The sequence below is a fragment of the Oncorhynchus gorbuscha genome, linkage group LG13, assembly GCF_021184085.1.
Source record: "Oncorhynchus gorbuscha isolate QuinsamMale2020 ecotype Even-year linkage group LG13, OgorEven_v1.0, whole genome shotgun sequence".
Taxonomy (NCBI): domain Eukaryota; kingdom Metazoa; phylum Chordata; class Actinopteri; order Salmoniformes; family Salmonidae; genus Oncorhynchus; species Oncorhynchus gorbuscha.
Window position 1 is genome coordinate 32,853,713 of NC_060185.1, and position 22,937 is coordinate 32,876,649.

The window sequence follows — 22,937 nt, forward strand, 5'->3', positions numbered from 1 at the left end:
AAACCAACAGTTTGGACTGGTCTTTTTAAAGGCATGGGGAAAGGTGCCATGGATGGTCACATACATCTTGATAGTGTCACACACAGTAAATGTTGGAAAATAAACTATCAGCATACTAGAGTGTGTGTGTCTATGGGAGAGTGAAATGAGTGTTTTGTTGTATGGCAATTGGTGTAAAAATGTGACTGGGTGTGACAGATATTTTCTTTCATCTGTTGTATCCTTTCACGTGCGCGTACGCAAGCACATGCTTGAACACACGTGCACGCACACACACACACCAGAGTTTCCGTTACATTGTAAAAAAAATTGAAAAGCTCTGGCCAATTGCCCGAAAAAAAGAAAAAAAATCCCATTGTAAATAATGCATTTTATCCTATTCATTGTAGGAAATACCAGTCGATGGAAATACATTTGACCAGTCATCCTTATCTATAGGTTCATTTGCATAATTTTATAGAATTAAATTGGCGCTTGGTTGTTTTTGTTAGTCGTTATGTTTATCACACGAGTCCAGCACACAGATACAGAGCCTACAGTATCTGCAGAAATCTGTCAGCTAGCGCGGGAGCTGCTGCTACAGCTTCTCAAACAGCTCATGTTGCTGCTGGAGTGAAACATATGCTTTTATAAGCCCAATCATTGCTTAACAATTCTAAATGCAATCGTGTGTTAAAAGCTGTTTTGATGGCCACAATTAAAAAGAGCTACTAAAAATAGCTTTATTTCCCAATTGGTAAATGAAGCGCACTTACCATTCTCCATTCAAGTGCATATAAGAAACTTCAGTGCGTCACACAACACTTTGGAGGCAGTAAGCGTTTTGAAAACATATACTTAATTGTTTGAAACCTAAATGTTTTACTTTATATTATGAGGCATGTCTTACCTTTCTTCAAAGTTAAATAAGACCATAGAATTATGAAGACAATTATTTTATAAAGACTTCAATATGCCATTGAAACCAGTAGCATAATTCTCTCATGTTTTCAAATTAACTTTGCTTCTTTGTCCAGTAGCCAAAGGCACAATGCTGGTCATATTAGCAACCCATGCTAGTTGTTGCATATTAAGATCTCCCCTTTTCAAAATGTCATTGCATTCTTGAGTTGCATGTTCTGTTATGAATAACCATCATCTAAATTTGATTTCTGTCATTCTGAGCATCGTTACGCACCCAATGCATATGGGTCTGGTAAATTTCTCAAATATCCTTTAAATCAAAATGCTGCAAGTCAACATTTTGGCACCACATTCTACTTACGCACACACAAACAAAGGGGCGGCAGGTAGCCTAGCGGTTAAAGCATTGGACTTGTAACCGAAAGGTTGAAATCCCCGAGTAAAAATCTGTCTCTGCCCCTGAACAAGGCAGTTAACCCCCTGTTTCTAGGCCGTCATTGAAAATAAGAAATTGTTCTTAACTGACCTGCCTAGTAAAATAAATATAAAAAACACACACTCAATCAATTATCTGCTATCTTTAATGAGCCCTGTTACTTCTACTCTCAGTGGAGCCCTCATCCTCTGTCACTTCAGTGTTGTGGGGACTTTGTCTTTCACAGCACACTGCACACAGACAGGGGACACTGACTGTGACGCATTCTCTGTCGAGAGAAAGAAACACCACCAGGATTTTAACGATGTGTGCTGGAGGAGAAACAGAGGTTGAGAGTGTGACAGAGAGAGAGAGTGATGGATGAGGGGGAGATGAGAGAAAGACAGAATCTTCTGAATGTTGGTGACTGTCATATAATGCTAAATATAAAATAAAATATTTGAAAGAAAATAAGACTGCGGTTGAAAGAGAAAGGGATAAAGAGGATCAGATGCTTGAGTTTTATGTTCTGAGAGAGAGAGAGAGACAGCGAGAGAGAGAGAGCGAAAGAGATAGAGAGAGGCAGGAGGTAGAGAGAGAGAGAAAGAGATAGAGAGAGGCAGGAGGTAGAGAGAGAGAGAAAGAGATAGAGAGAGGCAGTAGGCAGAGAGAGAGAGAAAGAGATAGAGAGAGGCAGGAGGTAGAGAGAGAGAGAAAGAGATAGAGAGAGGCAGGAGGTAGAGCGAGAGAGAAAGAAAGAGATATTTGGAGATATATGACAATATCTGAGGGGAAGGTAATGACAAGGAGGTAGGAGAGGGGTGAGAGGAGAGGGCAGGGGGTAGGAGAAGGGGGAGAGAAGAGTGCAGGGGGTAGGAGAGGGGTGAAAGAAGAGGGCAGGGGGTAGGAGAGCGGTGAGAGAAGAGGGCAGGCGTAGGAGAGGGGTGAGAGAAGAAGGCAGGGGGTAGGAGAGGGGTGAAAGAAGAGGGCAGGGGGTAGGAAAGGGGTGAGAGAAGAGGGCAGGGGGGTAGGAGAGGGGTGAGGACAGAGGCGTAGGGAGCTACCAGGAGAACCAGGAGATTGATTAGGGACCACAACACCACTATCAGTATGGAGGGTCTGAGCTATAGATAGGGATTAAGGAGAATGAAAGCACCAAGGTTGTGGTGGACAGCGGACAGAAGGAGGAGATTTTCAGGATTATACTGTGGCCTTCACTACACCCCAGCTTCAAAGGTACTGTTCTCTGTGTGTGTGTGTGTGTGTGTGTGTGTGTGTGTGTGTGTGTGTGTGTGTGTGTGTGTGTGTGTGTGTGTGTGTGTGTGTGTGTGTGTGTGTGTGTGTGTGTGTGTGTGTGTGTGTGTGTGTGTGTGTGTGTGTGTGTGTGTGTGTGTGTGTGTGTGTGTGTGTGTGTGTAGAATATTGCTGCCGTGCAATGCAAGGACTGAACTCTCCCTGTGCGATATGAAAGACATAAGCATTAGCTGTTTATCTATTACAGTACCAGATGATCCTCATTCACATCCAGCTCTAAGCTTAGTCAACAGAAACACAACCAAACAGAAAGCATATTTTCTCTGTATTTACTGCCCTTCGTCACAACAAAGCCTCCACAATGTGGATGGGCATTGATGGTAGAGCCTTACCCATAGTAGTAGGATTTGATCGCTTCTCCATGTCATCATCGCTTTAACTAATTACCACATTATAGCACCAAGGGAAATGAGTGGGGTGTTTCAGTGTGTGTGTGTGTGAATGCGCGCGTGTGTGCCTGCATGGGTGTGTTTTCATTTAACTCATAATTTGACAGCCTCTGAGCCTGATCAATAGATTTTGTGGTGTAATTAAAACTCAGTAAAGCACTGAGAGACTGTGGCTGTGTCCCAAATGGCACCCTATTCCCTATATAGAGCAGTGCTTGTGCACTGCTTGTGCTCTATATAGGGAATAGGATACATTTGGGAGGCAGACTGTGAGAGTGTGAAAGTCTCCTTGCACAACACCAGTCTCTCAAACTACTGATGCACCATAAGACTCCTCCCCTCTAATCAAACATAATGTTTTCTAACTGAGAGGGACTGAATATGATGACACATATTGTGAGTAAGCAGTTTCCTAATATGGGGAGTTCCTAACAGATAATTTGCTGTTGTTGATGTTGCTGTGACATTATCATAATTTTTTTGCGGTTACTTCACGAAGTAGGTTTATATGAAAATTTTAGGTCTGTGGCACTCCCTTATGAACCATAAGTAAGCAGTGTCCGAGCCAGAATGTTCCATAGGACAGGAGCCTTTCTCCTGTTTCGGTAGCGTGAAGCAGCTTGATGTACAGGTTCGCCCCCTTGACAGAACCAGAACGTCTGTAGGTTCCAGTATACTGTACAGCCTTCGTACTACTCCCTCCCAGTGATTTACCTTGAGAGAGGCAGGGGCAGAGGCCAGATGTTTAAGTCTCAATGTCCCAAAAGGAGGCTAAAAACATTATTTAAATAAATCAGGGCTTTATTAGGGTGTTAAAGCCAGCCCTAATACTTACCTACCCTGACACATCTAGCCCAGTAATACCACACCACACAAACACAGGTCTGTACATGTGCAGTCTAAGGGTAACGTACAACACCAGAGGATGAATTATAATGACTTTGAAACGCAATGCTTCGGCTATGATTCTGTAAGGCTAACAGACAGTGAGAGCCTCAGTTCCACCACTGTGTGTGTGTGAGAGAGTGTGTATGTGCACGCATTTGTGTGTGTGTTTCAGAATCTAGCATTACCCCTGCCTTCTCACTAGCATTACCCCTGCCTTCTCACTAGCATTACCCCTGCCTTCTCACTAGCATTACCCCTGCCTTCTCACTACAAACCAAATCAAATGTATTTGTCACATGCACAGAATACAGCAGGTGTACTTTCCTGTGAAATGCTTACTAACGAGCCTTTTCACAACAATGCAGAGTTGAAAAGTGAGAACATTTTGATAAATAAAAAGAGGAAATAGTAAGACAATAAAATAACAATAACAAGGCTATATACAAGGAGTACCAGTACCGAGTCAATGTGCAGGGGTAAGAGGTAGTTGAGGTCATTTAGGTCAAATGTACATGTTGGTAGGGGTAAGTGACAAGGCAATCACAATAGATAATAAACAGAGTAGCAGCAGCGTATGGCAAGAGTGGGAAGGAGTGTGAAAGTGTGTCTACGTGTGAGTGTGTCTGGGATCCATATGCGTGTGTGTGTTTTGTGTGTGTGAGCATATGCAGTGTGTGGGTGTGTGTCATGTAGATGTGTGTTGATGTGTCAGTGTAGTATATGTGAATGTGTGGGTAGAGTCTAGTATAGTTTGTGTGAATGTGTGGGTAGAGTCTAGTATAGTTTGTGTGAATGTGTGGGTAGAGTCCAGTATAGTATGTGTGAATGTGTGGGTAGAGTCCAGTATAGTATGTGTGAATGTGTGGGTAGAGTCCAGTATAGTATGTGTGAATGTGTGGGTAGAGTTCAGTATAGTATGTGTGAATGTGTGGGTAGAGTCCAGTATAGTATGTGTGAATGTGTGGGTAGAGTCCAGTATAGTATGTGTGAATGTGTGGGTAAAGTTCAGTGTAGTTTGTGTGAATGTGTGGGTAGAGTTCAGTGTAGTTTGTGTGAATGTGTGGGTAGAGTTCAGTGTAGTTTGTGTGAATGTGTGGGTAGAGCTCAGTGTAGTTTGTGTGAATGTGTGGGTAGAGTTCAGTGTAGTTTGTGTGAATGTGTGGGTATAGTTCAGTGTAGTTTGTGTGAATGTGTGGGTTGAGTTCTGTGTAGTTTGTGTGAATGTGTGGGTAGAGTTCAGTGTAGTTTTTGTGAATGTGTGGGTAGAGTTCTGTGTAGTTTGTTTGAATGTGTGGGTAGAGTTCAGTGTAGTTTGTGTGAATGTGTGGGTAGAGTTCAGTGTAGTTTGTGTGAATGTGTGGGTCGAGCTGAGTGTAGTTTGTGTGAATGTGTGGTTAGCGCTCAGTGTAGTATGTGTGAATGTGTGGGTAGAGTTCAGTGTAGTTTGTGTGAATGTGTGGGTAGAGCTCAGTGTAGTTTGTGTGAATGTGTGGGTAGAGTCCAGTGTAGTTTGTGTGAATGTGTGGGTAGAGTCCAGTGTAGTTTGTGTGAATGTGTGGGTAGAGTTCAGTGTAGTTTGTGTGAATGTGTGGGTAGTGTCTAGTATAGTATGTGTGAATGTGTGGGTAGAGTTCAGTGTAGTTTGTGTGAATGTGTGGTAGAGTCTACTATAGTATGTGTGAATGTGTGAGTAGAGTTCAGTGTAGTTTGTGTGAATGTGTGGGTAGAGTTCAGTGTAGTTTGTGTGAATGTGTGGGTAGAGTTCAGTGTAGTTTGTGTGAATGTGTGGGTAGAGTTCAGTGTAGTTTGTGTGAATGTGTGGGTCGAGCTCAGTGTAGTTTGTGTGAATGTGTGGTTAGAGCTCAGTGTAGTATGTGTGAATGTGTGGGTAGAGTTCAGTGTAGTTTGTGTGAATGTGTGGGTAGAGCTCAGTGTAGTTTGTGTGAATGTGTGGGTAGAGTCTAGTATAGTATGTGTGAATGTGTGGGCAGAGTTCAGTGTAGTTTGTGTGAATGTGTGGTAGAGTCTAGTATAGTATGTGTGAATTTGTGGGTAGAGTCCAGTATAGTATGTGTGAATGTGTGGGTAGAGTTCAGTGTAGTTTGTGTGAATGTGTGGGTAGAGTTCAGTGTAGTTTGTGTGAATGTGTGGGTAGAGTTCAGTGTAGTTTGTGTGAATGTGTGGGTAGAGTTCTGTGTAGTTTGTTAGAATGTGTGGGTAGAGTTCAGTGTAGTTTGTGTGAATGTGTGGGTAGAGTTCAGTGTAGTTTGTGTGAATGTGGGGGTTAGAGCTCAGTGTAGTTTGTGTGAATGTGTGGGTAGAGCTCAGTGTAGTTTGTGTGAATGTGTGGGTAGAGTTCAGTGTAGTTTGTGTGAATGTGTGGGTAGAGTTCAGTGTAGTTTGTGTGAATGTGTGGGTAGAGTTCAGTGTAGTTTGTCTGAATGTGTGGGTAGAGCTCCGTGTAGTATGTGTGAATGTGTGGGTAGAGCTCAGTGTAGTTTGTGTGAATGTGTGGGTAGAGTTCAGTGTAGTTTGTGTGAATGTGTGGGTAGAGCTCAGTGTAGTTTGTGTGATTGTGTGGGTAGAGTACAGTGTAGTTTGTGTGAATGTGTGGTAGAGTCTAGTATAGTATGTGTGAATTTGTGGGTAGAGTCCAGTATAGTATGTGTGAATGTGTGGGTAGAGTTCAGTGTAGTTTGTGTGAATGTGTGGGTAGAGTCCAGTGTAGTTTGTGTGAATGTGTGGGTAGAGTTCAGTGTAGTTTGTGTGAATGTGTGGGTAGAGATCAGTGTAGTTTATGTGAATGTGTGGGTAGAGTCCAGTGAGTGTGCATAGAGGAAAAAACTAAAATGCAAATAGTCTGGGTGGCTATTTGATTAACTGTTCAGCAGTCTTATGGCTTGGGGGTAGAAGCTGTTCAGGAGCCGTTTGTTCCCAGTCTTGGCGCTCTAGTATTGCTTGCCGTGCGGTAGCAGAAATAACAGTCTAAGTCAAGGTGCTCTAAATGGTGTAGTGTAGAACCAACCTACTTAGAATTATCCAAATATTTCACACTGGATTTGAAATGCAAAACCCAAAAGCTGATGAATACAGTACGGCGATACAATTATAACAGAAAATACACTGGTATCTCCTCCATAGTTGAGTTGATTTTCTATGAACACTTTCCCTCTGACTCACCTATTAGTGTGCAGCGTCCGTCTCCCAGGGGGTAGCGCTGGTAGCGCGGCATGGGGAAGGGGGGCAGCTTGTGGAAGAGGGGCTCCAGCAGGGGCTCCAGTCTGGAGGCAGAGGGGTCCGAGGGGTAGAACAGGTTGAAGATCTGGGTGCAGGCAGGACGGAGTTGGCTTACTGAGGGACACAGGACAGCAGACAGCAGAGATTGGGGGGCTCTTAGTCTGTGAACTAATAAATTACAAGGCTTGTGTGTACAAAATGTGTAATGTGATGTGCAGTGATGTAAAGTACTTAAGTAAAAATACTTTAAAGTACTACTTAAGACATTTTTGGGGGTATCTGTACTTTACTATTAATATTTTTGCTAACTTTAACTTTTTACTCCATTAATTTTCCCTGACACCCAAAAGTACTCGTTATATTTTGACAGGAAAATTGTCCAATTCACACACTTATCAAGAGAACATCCCTAGTCATCCCTACTGCCTCTGATCTGGCGGACTCTCTAAACACAAATGCTTTGTTTGTAAAAGTTGTCTGAGTGTTGGAGAATGCATCTGACTATCTGCCAATAAAAAAGAAAACAATTCCCTGTCTGGTTTGCTTAATATAAAGAATTTTAAATGGTTTATACTTTTACTTTTTATACATAAGTACATTTTAGCAATTCTATTTACTTTTGATACTTCAGTATATTTAAAACCAAAAACTTTTAGACTTTCACTCAAGTAGTATTTTAGTAGGTGACTTTTCCTTGAGTAATTTTCCATTTCTATTAAGGTATCTTTACTTTTACTCAAGTATGACAATAGAGTGCTTTTTCCTGCACTGGTGATGTGTGGGAAAGGCAGCCCTTTAAATATATTTATAGTCTAAAAAGGCTCTAAAAAGCTGCATCTGACATAGTGGTGTATTCAAGCAAAAGAAGTATGATGATCGATCTGGTCCATCATTTACATACATTTACATTTAAGTCATTTAGCAGACGCTCTTATCCAGAGCGACTTACAAATTGCGAGGTAGCTAAAAATTGTGGTAGTTAAAAGGTGTTGCATCAGGGTCTGCCTAGACACAGAGGTGTGTGAGAAGTGTGTGTGTTTCTCTACCAACACCTACCCTGGACAGCAGGCAGTACTGTACGTCTCATGGCCAGCACCAGGCCCAGTGGACAGCCCAGCAGGAAACATTCAGAGACCTCAAAGTCAAACCTCCCTGGGTTCAAAATCAGACTGCTGCTGCTGCCAGGACGCAGGTCCACCCCCTCCTGCATCAGACTGGGAGAAGAGGAAGGAGGGAGGGATGGAAGGACAGAGGGAGATGAAAGAGAAGAGAGAAGTAGAGAGAATGTGTTTTATTTTTATAAACCAAATCTACAAATGTTGCAATTCCTGTAGAAAAACAAGAAAATGGAAGGGTATACCAAATAACAAATCTACTACCTCGTTCTTAGAGAGACTGACTCAAATTCAAATACTGCATCTCCCCTACTCATTATAATGGATTTTACTACTAAATCCACTGTGTGTGTCCTGAGTGGGCATGTAAATAACAGGTTGGATGAGTATGTGTGTGATAAGCACATTTTATCTGGGAGACAAGACTGGGGCCTTAGTAGGCAGAGCAGAGAGATGGATGGGGCTTGTGGATGTTTGAACAGCCAAACTGGCCTTAAACCTACTGCATGGCTATAAACCTACAGACCCTGCAGCTGTAGAAGACCTCTTGACCCCTCCAGTTTAACCATAACTAACACTTCCATCACAAAGGCCAGCATGGAGAGAAGGATTATGGGCTGTGGCCAGCCTAAAAGGGTAAATCAATCTGCCTTGAATTGCCGGATGCTCTATTTGTCTTTCATCTTCCCACTACCTGCCTCTCTCACTTGCTCTAACTTACAAACTACTTTCCTGCCCTCCATCAATTCACCTCTTACTGCTGGGGTCTGAACTAGTGGTGCGCGGGTCATCTGTTTGTTCACCCGCAGCAAATTGCTAATAACCCATCTGCAACTGCCTGACTATATGATAAAGTAAAAACATAATTGCAAAAGGGTTTTCTAATGAACAATTAGCCTTTTAAATGATAAACATGGATTAGCTAACACAATGTGCCATTGGAACACAGGAGTGATGGTTGTTGATAATGGGCCCCTGTACGCCTACGTAGATATCCCATTAAAAATCAGCAGTTTCCAGCTACAATACTTATTTACAATATTAACAATGTCTACACTGTATTTCTGATCAATTTTATGTTCTTTTAATGGACCATCTTTGAAAAACAAGGATATTTCTAAGTGACCTCAAACTTTTGAATGTAGGGCATATATGAATTGACAGTTATGGCAGAATCCTGGAGGTTTTCTCCAAGGTGTGAAGCTATTTCAACAAGTCCAGGCAATAACAGGCGACACTGATAACTCGAGCTTGACTCACAAGTTTCTAAACCGTACCAAACCATGGTATAGTGGCGCCATAATATTTTAATTGATATTTTAGCGATCCGCAGTAGAAGACGTCCTAAATGCCCCCTGCCTTCAGATCAGATGTGTTTAACAGTTAACTTGCACTTGTTATGCATTTTTAGGCTATGGATGAGAAAGTGAACTAGTTCCAAACACGTAGCTCAGTTGAATGCAGCTTTGCGATCTATTGACATCAAGGGTTGCATTAAATAGGCACACTATTTTTTATGATGCATTTGGCGATGTTCAATTCATTTGCACAAAACGTATAAACGAAAGCATTCACTGTGAAAGTTGATACACGTAGGCCAGGTGGGAGACTCTGTCCATAGGACAACAATCAGTCGTATATTGCACAAATCTGGCCTTTATGGAAGAGTGGCAAGAAGAAAGCCATTTCTTAAAGATATCCATAAAAAGTGTTGTTTAAAGTTTGCCACAAGCCACCTGGGAGACACACCAAACATGTGGAAGAAGGTGCTCTGGTCAGATGAAACCAAAATTGAACTTTTTGGCAACAATGCAAAATGATATGTTTGCCGTAAAAGCAACACAGCTCATCACCCTGACCACACCATCCCCACTGTCAAACATGGTGGTGGCAGCATCATGGTTTGGGCCTGCTTTTCTTCAGCAGGGACAGGGAAGATGGTTAAAATTGATGGGAAGATGGATGGAGCCAAATACAAGACCATTCTGGAAGAAAACCTGATGGAGTCTGCAAAAGACCTGAGACTGGGACGGAAATTTGTCTTCCAACAAGACAATGATCCAAAACATAAAGCAAAATCTACAATGGAATGGTTCAAAAATAAACATATCCAGGTGTTAGAATGGCCAAGTCAAAGTCCAGACCTGAATCCAATAGAGAATCTGTTGAAAGAACTGAAAACTGCTGTTCATAAATGCTCTCCATCCAACCTCACTGAGCTCGAGCTGTTTTGCAAGGAGGAATGGGAAAAAAATTCAGTCTCTCGATGTGCAAAACTGATAGGGACATACCCCAAGCGACTTACAGCTGTAATCGCAGCAAAAGGTGGCGCTACAAAGTATTAACTTAAGGGGGCTGAATAATTTTGCACGCCCAATTTTTCAGTTTTGGATTTGTAAAAAAAAATAAAAAATATCCAATAAATGTCGTTCCACTTCATGATTGTGTCCCACTTGTTGTTGATTCTTCACAAAAAAATACAGTTTTATACCTTTATGTTTGAATCCTGAAATGTGGCAAAAGGTCGCAAAGTTCAAGGGGGGCGAATACTTTCGCAAGGCACTGTACATTAATTATTAATTTTGGTTGACTATCCTGACGTGAAGTTTGTTCTATAGAAAGAATTTGACTCTGTGTGCCACAGAAAGTATTTGAATCTAGCCACAAAATTAAGGAATATAGAAGGAGGGGGGGGGGGGGGGGGGATTCTGGCACGATGCTATCATCCTCTTTAACCACTTCACCAAATCTTTTCCAAATATGACTTTTCTGTCCCTCCCTTCTCTTTATTTTCAACTCTCCTTTCTCTGCTTTTGTCTTATTGAATTAAACTTCGACAATGCCCTTTTTTCCACCATGGATTGATGTTAACATTTTCTGCCTCTTCTCAAAAACATTATTTGGCGATTGTCTGTGTCGGCAATTTGGCGCGTATACATTTAAGCCCTAAAGTATAGGCTTAAGCACTAATACCAGATAGCCTAAAATAATGAAAGAAAAATGTCAATGTAGACTATATACATTTCACAATAATGATACATTTACGGATTTTTTAAAGGTATTGTTTCTCTTTATTCAAACCGCCCACCAACCACCCACTCTTCAGCCATGCAATATTTAATTACCCTAAATCCACACTGCAGATATAACTGCAGGGACTGCGGGTAGAGTAAAATCCCCTGGTTGAGGTGAAAAGGGAAGCTTTTGACAGGCAGGTGACCCAGAGATAGGCTGGCTTCCCAGAGGCCCCTGATGAGTGGGCTGATGCCTGGGTATCACAGCTCTAAAAACAGCCTAAACTGAACCAGAGCAGAGCCCTCCCTGTGAGGGGGTGGGGATACCCTGTGGGATGGGCTGGGGGAACTTTCATAGAGAATAGGGTGCCATTTACGATTCAGCCTAGGTTGCCAGGGATCTGGCTACTGTAGCCTTCTAAATAAAATACTATTTCTATGACTATAACTACGTGAGCCTCACATGTGACTTGGAATGGGAACACTGGTTGCTTGGTGCTGGTTAATTGGTAGCATGGTAGTGAGCTGGGAGCTCCCCATCCAGCCAGCTATAGCTGCAGTAGTCAGTCTCCTACAGTATGCACACTGGCTATTTATAGACTACAGCAGGCCGACAGGGAGGTCGGCAAGGTAGACAGGCAGGCATATACTGTAGATAGACAGACAGAAAGGCAGACAAGCAGACAGGCTAGAAAGGCAGACAGAAATGCAGACAAGCAGGCAGGTATACAGGCAGGCAGAAAGGACCATATTGCAGCAAATATTGATGACAGAGTGACACATATAGGAATAAAACATCCCATAACAACCTGGCTGAGGGCCAGATAGCTACAGTACATCTGGGTTATCCCATCACACCACAGAGAACATAGCTAGATGGATAGATGTGCACTCATATACACATCATTCAAAATGTCACTAGAAATGTCTGGAATAAACATCGGGTATAGAACTGCGTGATAAAGAAAACATGTATTCAGATATGATTCTAATGGCAGTGGTATACGGCAAGAATGTGATGGTAGGAGTATACTATTATGTGATTTTCCCTAAGTCTGAGTATCTACATACAGTATTGAACCTTTATCTTCATTGAATCAGAATGTCAACAGAGTCCTTGCCAAGAGAGAGAAAAGGCAGAATAATCCCCACTGTGTATCACAGTGAGCAAAGGAAAAGTACACTGTTACTACTGCCTCATAATCCAACCATGATGCATGAATTGTGCTTTTGGAGGTATTGTCCCCCACTTTTGGAGGACAATAGAAATTGAAATTAGAGTTAGGGTTGAGCCGGGTGTGGACATGAAGCTAAGGTTAGGGTTATGGTTAAGGGTTAGGGTTGAGCCGGGTGTGGACATGAAGCTAAGGTTAGGGTTATGGTTAAGGGTTAGGGTTGAGCCGGGTGTGGACATGAAGCTAAGGTTAGGGTTATGGTTAAGGGTTAGGGTTGAGCCGGGTGTGGACATGAAGCTAAGGTTAGGGTTGAGCCGGGTGTGGACATGAAGCTAAGGTTAGGGTTATGGCTAGCTTCCATCAGGGTGCTGTTCTCTGTCTACAGTACCTGCTGAAGAAGCTGTGTTGTCCAGTAGATGTGTCTCCATCGTACGAGTCGCTCTGTTTCCTGCTGAGGGGCTGTCTGGCCTGGCTGTGTCCATCGCTGGGCATTGCCGAGATATCAATGTTGCTCTTACTCAGCCTCTTACTGGAGCTGAGGCCCAGGCTGGGGCTGTGACAGGGGCTGTCCTCAGGGTTATCCTGTGTGGGAGGAAGAGAGCGAGGGACACAAGCCTTCACGCTTCACTCACACTCAAATACCATAACTGTACAAAAACGAGCAGCTCATTGCTAATCCCTCTCTCTCAGCACATATGAGAATGTGGGAGCTGGCTAGCTACCAGACCTGGATTTAAATACATGTGTATTTGAGTATTTCTATTTGAAATACTTGTTTTCTGTGTACGAGTATTTTTGTTCAAATTCTTGTTTATAAATACATTATTTAAAATACCCTTAGGACCAAACAGACCTGAGTTTAAATGCATGGAGTATTTAAATGTTTGTATTTAAAAATACACTTGCCTGTGTTTGATTATTTTTCAAATACAAACCAATACTTTCCATATGTATTTCCAAATACATTCTAATATTCAACTACTTACTTTGAAATGTCTCTGAAAGTAATTGAAATACTCTCAGAAGTATTTCAACCCACGTCTGCTAACTCCAGAGATATTTTGATCCTGTTTTATGGTTGAGGCTACAGGAGAGTAGAAGTGGGCAAAGTAGATTTGAGGTTAGAGAGAGAGGGGGGAAATAGGAGAACAGATATAGAGAGAGTAAGAGAAAGAGAGAGAGCAGAGAGGGGAGAGAGGAGGGGCTCGGACAGAAAGAGCAGCCCAGGGGATCTTTCAGTGCTACGGTAACTGGGTGTAAACAAACAGGAAAAGACAGGCCAGCTCAGGACTGAGAGAGAGGACACGGAGTAATTTCAAGGTCTTGGCCGGGATAGCATGGGGTAGGAGAGATTTTCTGAGAGGAAAGCTGTCTGAACAGAGAAGAACTTACACAATTCTAGCTACACGCCATGGGGAGATAGTTGAATAGCACAGAAAGCACAAACTGAAATTGTAATGCCTCAATTCAAAATTCTCTTAGGGGCATCCACAAGTGCAGTTTTACAGAACATGTTAGAGAGCAAGTTGATTGAGTTGTAATGTGTCATGTTCCTACCTTGAGGCTCTCAGTGCTGTTGTTCCTGCTGCTGCTGTGGCTGGGGCTGCTATGCTGCCTCTGGCTACTACTACTGCTGTTGCTGAAACACAGGGCGTCGAAGCACAGCACACCTCCCACACAGTCGCCCATCACACACACCTGGACGTGAACACACACACACACATGCACGCACACACAGACGCACATACAGTACACACACACCGTTTTAGAAAACCTCTCTCCACTCAATCAATGTAGGCTGCCAAGCCTCCCCAGCAGGCATATTTGGGCCCCGTGCCTGTTCAGATCCACAGTTGTAGCTGAATGTCAATAGCACACTTCATTAGGACTGACTCAGTATGAGGGAACAACACAATTTTCTCCTTAATTGGTTTGACGTGCCACCATTGTACTTGGCTTCCTGACTAAGAATTGCGTTATGCCCACAAATCTTGTCAAAGTTATGCAAGGAGATGAAGTTCAATTTAATAGAGTTTAAACATTGTATGGTTTTGCCAATAATGCGCTCTTTAAAATTACAGCGCTTAATTTTGAACACAGGTCCTTATCAGAGAGGGGATTGTCCACAGGCGTGTGAGAGTTAATGGGGTCTGCAGACGGCATGATAAAGCTGCAGGTCTCTGGCGACACTAGTCCCCACAGTGAACACAGAGGATTACCCAGCCCTCTCTATCCCAATCATCACTTCCTCTGGAAATGATTGGCTTCCATTAAATGGACTGCAGCACATTATTGGATTTGGCCTGAGAGATTAGAGGGAATGAGATCTCCCATTCTCTCTCTCCTCTTCTCCTCCCTTGTTCCTTACAGTATGACTGATCTCTAGTGAGTCAGTGTGACCCTGTGGGAGCCGAGGGGACACTTTAGAGGTTGGACCCACCTCACCAGTGAAGACCTTTATGGGGGGACACTTTAGGAGGACGGACCCACCTGGCCAGTGAAACCCTATATTGGGGGACACTTTAGACGGATGGACACACGTGGCCAGTGACACCATTTATTGGGGGACACTTTAGAGGGGTAGACCCACCTGGCCAGTGAAGCCTTGTCTAGGTGGGACAGTAGAGCACAGACCCACCTGACCAGTGAAGCCCTGTCTAGGGGGGACACTAGAGGACATACCCACCTGACCAGTGAAGCCCTGTCTAGGGGGGACACTAGAGGACAGACCCACCTGGCCAGTGAAGCCCTGTCTGGGGGGGGGACATTAGAGGACAGACCCACCTGGCCAGTGAAGCCCTGTCTGGGGGGACACTCGAGGACGGACCCACCTGGCCAGTGAAGCCCTGTCTGGGGGGGGGTACACTAGAGGACAGACCCACTTGGCCAGTGAAGCCCTGTCTGGGGAGGGACACTAGAGGACGGGCCCACCTGACCAGTGAAGCCCTGTCTGGGGGGAGGCACTAGAGGACAGACCCACCTGGCCAGTGAAGCCCTGTCTGGGGGTGACACTAGAGGACGGACCCACCTGGCCAGTGAAGCCCTGTCTAGGAGGGACACAAGAGGACAGACCCACCTGACCAGTGAAGCCCTGTCTCGAGGGACACTAGAGGACAGACCCACCTGACCAGTGAAGCCCTGTCAAGGGGGGACACTAGAGGACAGACCCACCTGGCCAGTGAAGCCCTGTCTAGGGGGGACACTAGAGGACAGACCCACCTGGCCAGTGAAGCCCTGTCTAGGGGGGACACTAGAGGACAGACTCACCTGGCCAGTGAAGCCCTGTCCGTCCTGGGACTCGAGGAAGCTGTGGTAGACCTGGTTGGTGCGGGTGATGAGAGTTGCCACGGCGTCCTGGTAGTTTGGTGCTGCGATGGCAAGGAGCGGGAGGGCAGCCAGGGGCAGGTGGTCAACGCTGCTGGACACACAGCTCTCGTCATAGCTGTACGGGTTCAGACTGGAGGGGATAGGAAGGAAGGGAACACACAACAGGAAGTCATTTGTGTGCCTTGAATAACAATCAATTCAACATGTTTTTTATCCCTGAAAAATGACTTGTATTCCCATAGTTTTGTGTCTTACATAGAAAATGGAAAGTATCTATATGGTGAATGGAAAGCCCTCTGACATTTACAGTATCAACAGGCATTCATTCATCAAGCGTTTCCACTGCACAAAAATGTCATGGGAAATGGAATTTGGAAAAAGTCTTGTAATTGGCTGTTTCTGATAATCCAAGGTTATTCTGGGAAAAAGAGCCAACAAAATAAGTTGTTACCATGGAATGTATAAATATGATGAATGAGCCTGTGGCTATTCACCCCCCCCCCCCCCCCCCCACTATCTCTCTCACTCTCTCTCTTCCACTCAATCTCTCTTCCACTCACTCTCTCTTCCACTCTCCTTACAGGTGCAGGCTGGCAGACTCTCCCCTGCTGGCACAACCTCGCCTCCTCTGAATGTCTGATAGCACCCTACGCTCTGTTCATCTGATGTGTGTGCATGTGTGTGTGAATCAGAGTGACAGAGTGTCCAAGATCCATTATCCAACAGTGTGGGGAAACAGTGAACAATAGCCTTGCCCTTGCCAGCACTCCTTGAACAGCTGTACCTATCACCATCCATCAGCAGCTCAGATTACAGGAACTTGCCAAACCTGTGCCAAGGCTGAAATATGGGTGCAGTCATGGATAGGATGGGTTCTGCGTGGTGTGAAGACTCCATCTGTAGAGGAGGTCCCTACCCAGCAGTATCCATTTATAAGAATAGCCAGGAGAGAAAAGGAGCTTCCCAGGTAAATGGCAAGCTGAAGCTGTGATGTCATGCGCCATGTTCCCCACCCCCTCTCTCTCTCTCTCTCTCTCTCTCTCTGAACAGATCCCCTGTGTCTGCGGTGGGGAACATGGAGCAAGAAACTGTGACACCACTATAATAAGACACCTACAATATGTAGGTGATAGGAACTGTTTTCTGTTCAGTTATTTCACAGGTACAGTTAGGCAAATGTTCTAGGTAAAAACTGCCATTTGCCTAGAATGTATCTGACTGCAGAATTGCCGACTGTCTGCTTTTAAAGCTGAGTACTGTAAGTACTTACACTGTAACAGCATGTTATTAAATATATATATCTGTAGCTAAAAAGTCACAACATATGCAGGCAAAATGTCTTTTTTAACACAAAGCCATTTTTTATTTTTAAGGGAGACCCCAACCTCAATTTTATAAAAAAAATATATATAATGTGATGTTTCAAACAATTGTTTAAAGGATAGACCAAACATAATTGAAAAATAAGTGGTTTATCTTTATTTGTTTTAATAAAACACAATGAAGTAACAGGAATGAGCACTGAGTAACAGGAATGAGCACTGAGTAACAGGAATGAGCACTGAGTAACAGGAATGAGCACTGAGTAACAGGAATGAGCACTGAGTAACAGGAATGAGCACTGGGTCACAGGAATGAGCACTAAGTAACAGGAATGAGCACTGAGTAACAGGAATGAGCACTGAGTAACAGGAATGAGCACTGAGTAACAGGAATGAGCACTGGGTCACAGGAATGAGCACTGAGTAACAGGAATGAGCACTGAGTAACAGGAATGAGCACTGAGTCACAGGAATGAGCACTGAGTCACAGGAATGAGCACTGAGTCACAGGAATGAGCACTGAGTAACAGGAATGAGCACTGAGTCACAGGAATGAGCACTGGGTCACAGGAATGAGTGTTTGTGTGTGTGAGAATAACTTGATGTCACAGAACTTCCTTCAATTAAACAAAGATAAAACAGAGGTCATTATATTTGGCAAAAAATATCTTAGTCAATATAGCAACATAAAAGCAGTAACAATTGTGTGTGTGTGTATGTGAACATGTGCTTGTGTGTGTGGGGTGGGAGAGAGAAGGTGTGAGTATCGCTCCTCCCCCTGCAGCATGTGTGTCTGGCTCCTGCCTCTGCACAGCTTGGGTTCTCCATCTTCCTCTACAAAAGGCAAGAAAGACAACAAATACAAAAAGCTGAGCATATTAAACAGATCCTCAGATCTCTACATTGACTGCCAGTACCTAATATTAACTTGAAAATACATATAAAACACAACATTCCCCTGTAAACACGACATATTAATTTTTTTATTTTATTTAGAACTGCAATAAAAGAATGATCAAAAACAATCTCTAGTTTGGCCCAGACTTCGTTGTCAGTTTCCATGTAACGAGCTGTGACTTGCCTCGCTGGTGGAAAGGTACACAGGATGTCTTGAAACGGGTACCAAAGGAATGTCTTCGCGGGCTGGCCAGCAAAACCTGTTGGCCCCTATCCTTTTCATACAACAAACAGTGTGTGTTTGTCTGTGATGATGCCAGGGTACCATTGACCGTCGTACTTCAGCACACACCATTTGCCAACAACCAGGACTTTGCCACTGATTTTCGGTGGTCGTGGGAGCCTTCTGTCAATTAAATGTGAAATGCTTTGCATTAAAGCACTCACAGTTCAGATGTTGTCTTGCTGTGAACAAACAGCTGACGTCCCTGTAGGTCAGCTCTCCATGGCCTAGGGTTACTGCCTGACGCATCTTCATCGTAGATGGAACTAGTGGCACATCCTCGGGCATCTCTGACACTGCTCTGTTGACTGCTTCCTCTTCCACAAAAACAACTTGATTGCTGTATCTGTCTTGCTCAACACAGAAAACAGCTCTGAAGCATCAGGGATATCTGTCACCTTGCTGACAAGACTATCAGCCATCCTCTTCAGGGCCCTACCACTCCATCCAGGGCACACTTTCCGGGGCTTGCCTCAAAGAAATTCCACGATCCAGCACTGAATCCTCTTCTGAACAGCTTAGTACAAAACAGGAAATAATTCCCTTGCTGCTTATGCTGAGTTCAAGGGCCATCACTGTAAAAATGGACAGTGGAGACCTCTGGATGTGCACTCTACAAATAATCAGGCACTGGTGATAAGTGCTGCCAGATTGCTGGTGGGCCCTTCTGTCTGGAGGGGGACACTGTGCAGAAGGACACTGGTCGGGGGGTATGTATGCACATAAAGCACACCTGTGTGCAATGTTGCCTGATGGTGTGATGCTCTGAAGTGGACCGTCTGTATTTCTGTACTTATAGAGGTAATTTTCGGAAAAGTCCAGATGAATTAAGCATTCATGTGCTTTCAAGCCTTGTTTCAGTGCCCTGTAGTGGGTAAACTGATTCTTGATGTTGTAAGTGTGACTCTTAAACTTGCGCAGCATCAGGTTCAGCTGTTCCAGCAGTTGGTCCTGGGTGGGTCTGGAACTCTTTTTGTGATGGTGGATGTTCTGCCATTGGGGTCATTCTTGTGCTCCTTATCCACAATTGCCCACTGGACATAAGTAACTTCATTCTTATCGTTGTATATATTGGCCTGAGACGGGGCCAGAGAGGTCCTTGCACACCGCACATGCACATCATGCACATCATGCTGCGTGTGATGGATTTTAGAAGTTCATCAGGATTGAAAGTGTTGATGATCTTCAGGTGGTGCAGTTTCTGTACGATAAACTGAGATTTTCGTGCTGCTTGCACATGCAAGTCTCCCGGTCACTTGGGTGAACAACCCAAAAGGGGTGTAGTGAGCAGAAGAGGGGAGTATGAGATCAACCCATCACGTTCTGCTAAAAACTTCACGTAGATTTGTCATCGTGTTCAAAAGGAACCTCTTCTGATTTTCTTCTGGGTGAGGGTCTGCCACTTCCCAGTCGTAATTCGACTGACATCATCGCTGGTGTAAATATCTCTGACATTGTTTATGAAGCCATCTACCACCCCATTGTTTCTCTTCCTTTGGTAGTTTAAGTTTAGTTCTGCATTCTTCGCATTCATCAGTAACCTTTTCTTTTAAAACCCAAATGAACCTTGGGGGAGAGACGTTGCAGCCTATATTTTTTATATGTTTTCCTGTCACTATCTTTGAGATGAGTTGCCTTTCCCTTTCTCCCTGTGAGTTTCTGTACCTCTGCCGGATGTCCTCCACTAAGGCCTCATGGAAGAGAAAAGTATTTTGTATTGTAGCACATGGTAGCTGTCTCATTTGTTTGTCAATTTTTGTACGTGGAGATGGATTATTCTGTTTCATACGCAGAATTTCTTCCTTATACCCATCCTTTTTTTCAGGTTTGTGTCTGTAGCTGGTTTTGTAGCTCTTCAGTTTGTTTCTGGGGCTGCTTTTGTAGCTCTTCAGTTTGTTTCTGGAGCTTCTCTGATGTCTTTCACCTCCTTTTAAGCCCTTAATCTTTTTGCCTAAAACACACAAGTACATCACAATTATCATAGTTAAGCACTTCATCGATTGGCTCCCTGTAAGTAATGTGTTCACATTGTAAAACTGAAAACACCTTCAGTAATTCCAACTGTGAAACTTAAAATCAAGAGAATAGTATTATAATGAATCAATGTATATACCAGATACACATTTCATTCAAAACTTCTCACTCCTGTTACTATTATTCAGTCCTGTTACCCTTCATATGAGTAACAGGACTGAAAGTAACAGGACTGAGTTTTTAGTATAGCATTTTCAAATATATGAAATGTAGCCACATGGCATCGATGCTAATAACACGATAACACTTAGCACTTTCAAGTGGTTTACCAAAACTATCTTTAAAAAACAAACATTCTCAATCATACTTACAAAATGATACAAAATACAGAAAAAAAGAGTGAGAAAACATACTTACTTTTGGTCTTCCCATGACCTTCTGGAGACTCAAATGATGCTACTTCCGGTTGATCATGTGACTTGTGGAATGTCCCACATTTTTAGAGGGGGGAATGTGTCAGGGTAACGGGACAATGTTTTCCAAAATGAAGGAGAAGCAAGAGAGAGCTAGAGAGCGATTTTGTCTTTTTTTCACTTCAGTATCACTTACTAAGCTAGGAAATTCAGCAGGATTTGCAGGTTTTCCTACTTACAAAGCATGTAGAGGTCTGTCATTTTTATCATAGGTACACTTCAACTGTGAGAGACGGAATCTAAAACAAAAATCCAGAAAATCACATTGTATGATTTTTAAGTAATTAATTTGCATTTTATTGCATGACATACCTATTTGATCACCTACCAACCAGTAACAATTCCGGCTCTCACAGACTTTAAGAAGCTCTCCTGTTCTTCACTCATTACCTGTATTAACCTGTTTGAACTCGTTACCTGTATAAAAGACACCTGTCCACACACTCAATCAAACAGACTCCAAACTCTCCACAATGGCCAAGACCAGAGAGCTGTGTAAGGACATCATGGATAAAATTGTAGACCTGCACAAGGCTGAGATGGGCTACAGGACAATAGGCAAGCAGCTTGGTGAGAAGGCAACAACTGTTGGCGCAATTATTAGAAAATGGAAGAAGTTCAAGATGACGGTCAATCACCCTCGGTCTGGGGTTGCATGCAAGATCTCACCATGTGGGGCATCAATGATCACGAGGAAGGTGAGGGATCAGCCCAGAACTACACGGCAGGACCTGGTCAATGACCTGAAGAGAGCTGGGACCACAGTCTAAAAGAAAACCATTAGTAACACACTACGCCGTCATGGATTAAAATCCTGCAGCGTACGAAAGGCCCCCCTGCTAAAGCCAGCGCATGTCCAGGCCCTTCTGAAGTTTGCCAATGACCATCTGAATGATCCAGAGGAGGAATGGGAGAAGGTCATGTGGTCTGATGAGACAAAAATAGAGCTTTTTGGTCTAAACTCCACTCGTCGTGTTTGGAGGAAAAAGAAAGATGAGTCCAACCCCAAGAACACCATCCCAACCGTAAAGCATGGAGGTGGAAACGTCATTCTTTGGGGATGCTTTTCTGCAAAGGGGACAGGACGACTGCACCGTATTGAGGGGAGGATGGATGGGGCCATACATCGCGAGATCTTGACCAACAACCTCCTTCCCTCAGTAAGAGCATTGAAGATGGGTCGTGGCTGGGTCTTCCAGCATGACAACGACCCGAAACACACAGACAGGGCAACTAAGGAGCGGCTCCGTAAGAAGCATCTCAAGGTCCTGGAGTGGCCTAGCCAGTCTCCAGACCTGAACCCAATAGAAAATCTTTGGAGGGAGCTGAAAGTCTGTATTGCCCAGCGACAGCCCCGAAACCTGAAGGATCTGGAGAAAGTCTGTATGGAGGAGTGGGCCAAAATCCCTGCTGTAGTGTGTGCAAACCTGGTCATGAACTACAGGAAGCGTATGATCTCTGTAATTGCAAACAAAGGTTTCTGTACCAAATATTAAGTTCTGATTTTCTGATGTATCAAATACTTATGTCATGCAATAAAATGCTAATTAATTACTTAAAAATCATACAATGTGATTTTCCTGATTTTTATTTTAGATTCCGTCTCTCACAGTTGAAGTGACCCTATGATAAAAATGACAGAACTCTACATGCTTTGTAAGTAGGAAAACCTGCAAAACCGTCAGTGTATCAAATACTTGTTCTCCCAACTGGGAAGATTTGTTGACTATGACGTTACTTTAGTTATGGTGACAACGACGTAGGCTGTATGTAGCAGTTATGACATGGTTTGGCTTGGAAATGTTTTTTAGTCTGGTCACATACAGCTGATGTGTTGTGCATTGAAGTCCACAAACAAAGGGAAAAGGTGAGAGGAAGCGAGTGCATAGATGTGAGAAGGAACACAACATGGCTGCTATGAATGTGAACAGTGTTTACGCGTGACCAGGGGTGTATTTATTCTGCCGATTCCGCTGAAAAACATTTCTTAAACGGAAGCAAGTGGAACGAAACAGAGATAAACATACATGTACCTGAATTTGTCCAACAGAAACTCTTGTTTGCAACTGTGGGACTAATAATTACACCCTAGATCAGCTAGGTGCATGCAAGAGTGTGTGCAAGGCGGTATTGAATGTGTCGCATCTTCAAGATGGTTCTGACCTTTATTTCCTGTGTTTTGTATTTAGTTAGTATGGTCAGGGCGTGAGT

The 22,937-nt window shown here is 43.6% G+C and overlaps 1 protein-coding gene across 3 annotated transcripts in view; it reads right to left on the reverse strand.

Moving 5' to 3' along the window:
• Nucleotides 1-22,937, reverse strand: part of LOC123992732 (membrane-associated phosphatidylinositol transfer protein 3-like) — a 149,776-nt gene that overhangs the window by 54,783 nt on the left and 72,056 nt on the right. For all 3 annotated transcript variants that reach the window (XM_046294195.1, XM_046294194.1, XM_046294196.1), the window contains exons 6-10: nucleotides 15,718-15,907; nucleotides 14,008-14,148; nucleotides 12,839-13,032; nucleotides 8,203-8,360; nucleotides 7,090-7,260 (exon numbers count right to left, since the gene is read on the reverse strand). In XM_046294195.1, the coding sequence (XP_046150151.1) occupies nucleotides 7,090-7,260; nucleotides 8,203-8,360; nucleotides 12,839-13,032; nucleotides 14,008-14,148; nucleotides 15,718-15,907 (854 nt within the window). The remainder of the gene's footprint in view (nucleotides 1-7,089; nucleotides 7,261-8,202; nucleotides 8,361-12,838; nucleotides 13,033-14,007; nucleotides 14,149-15,717; nucleotides 15,908-22,937) is intronic.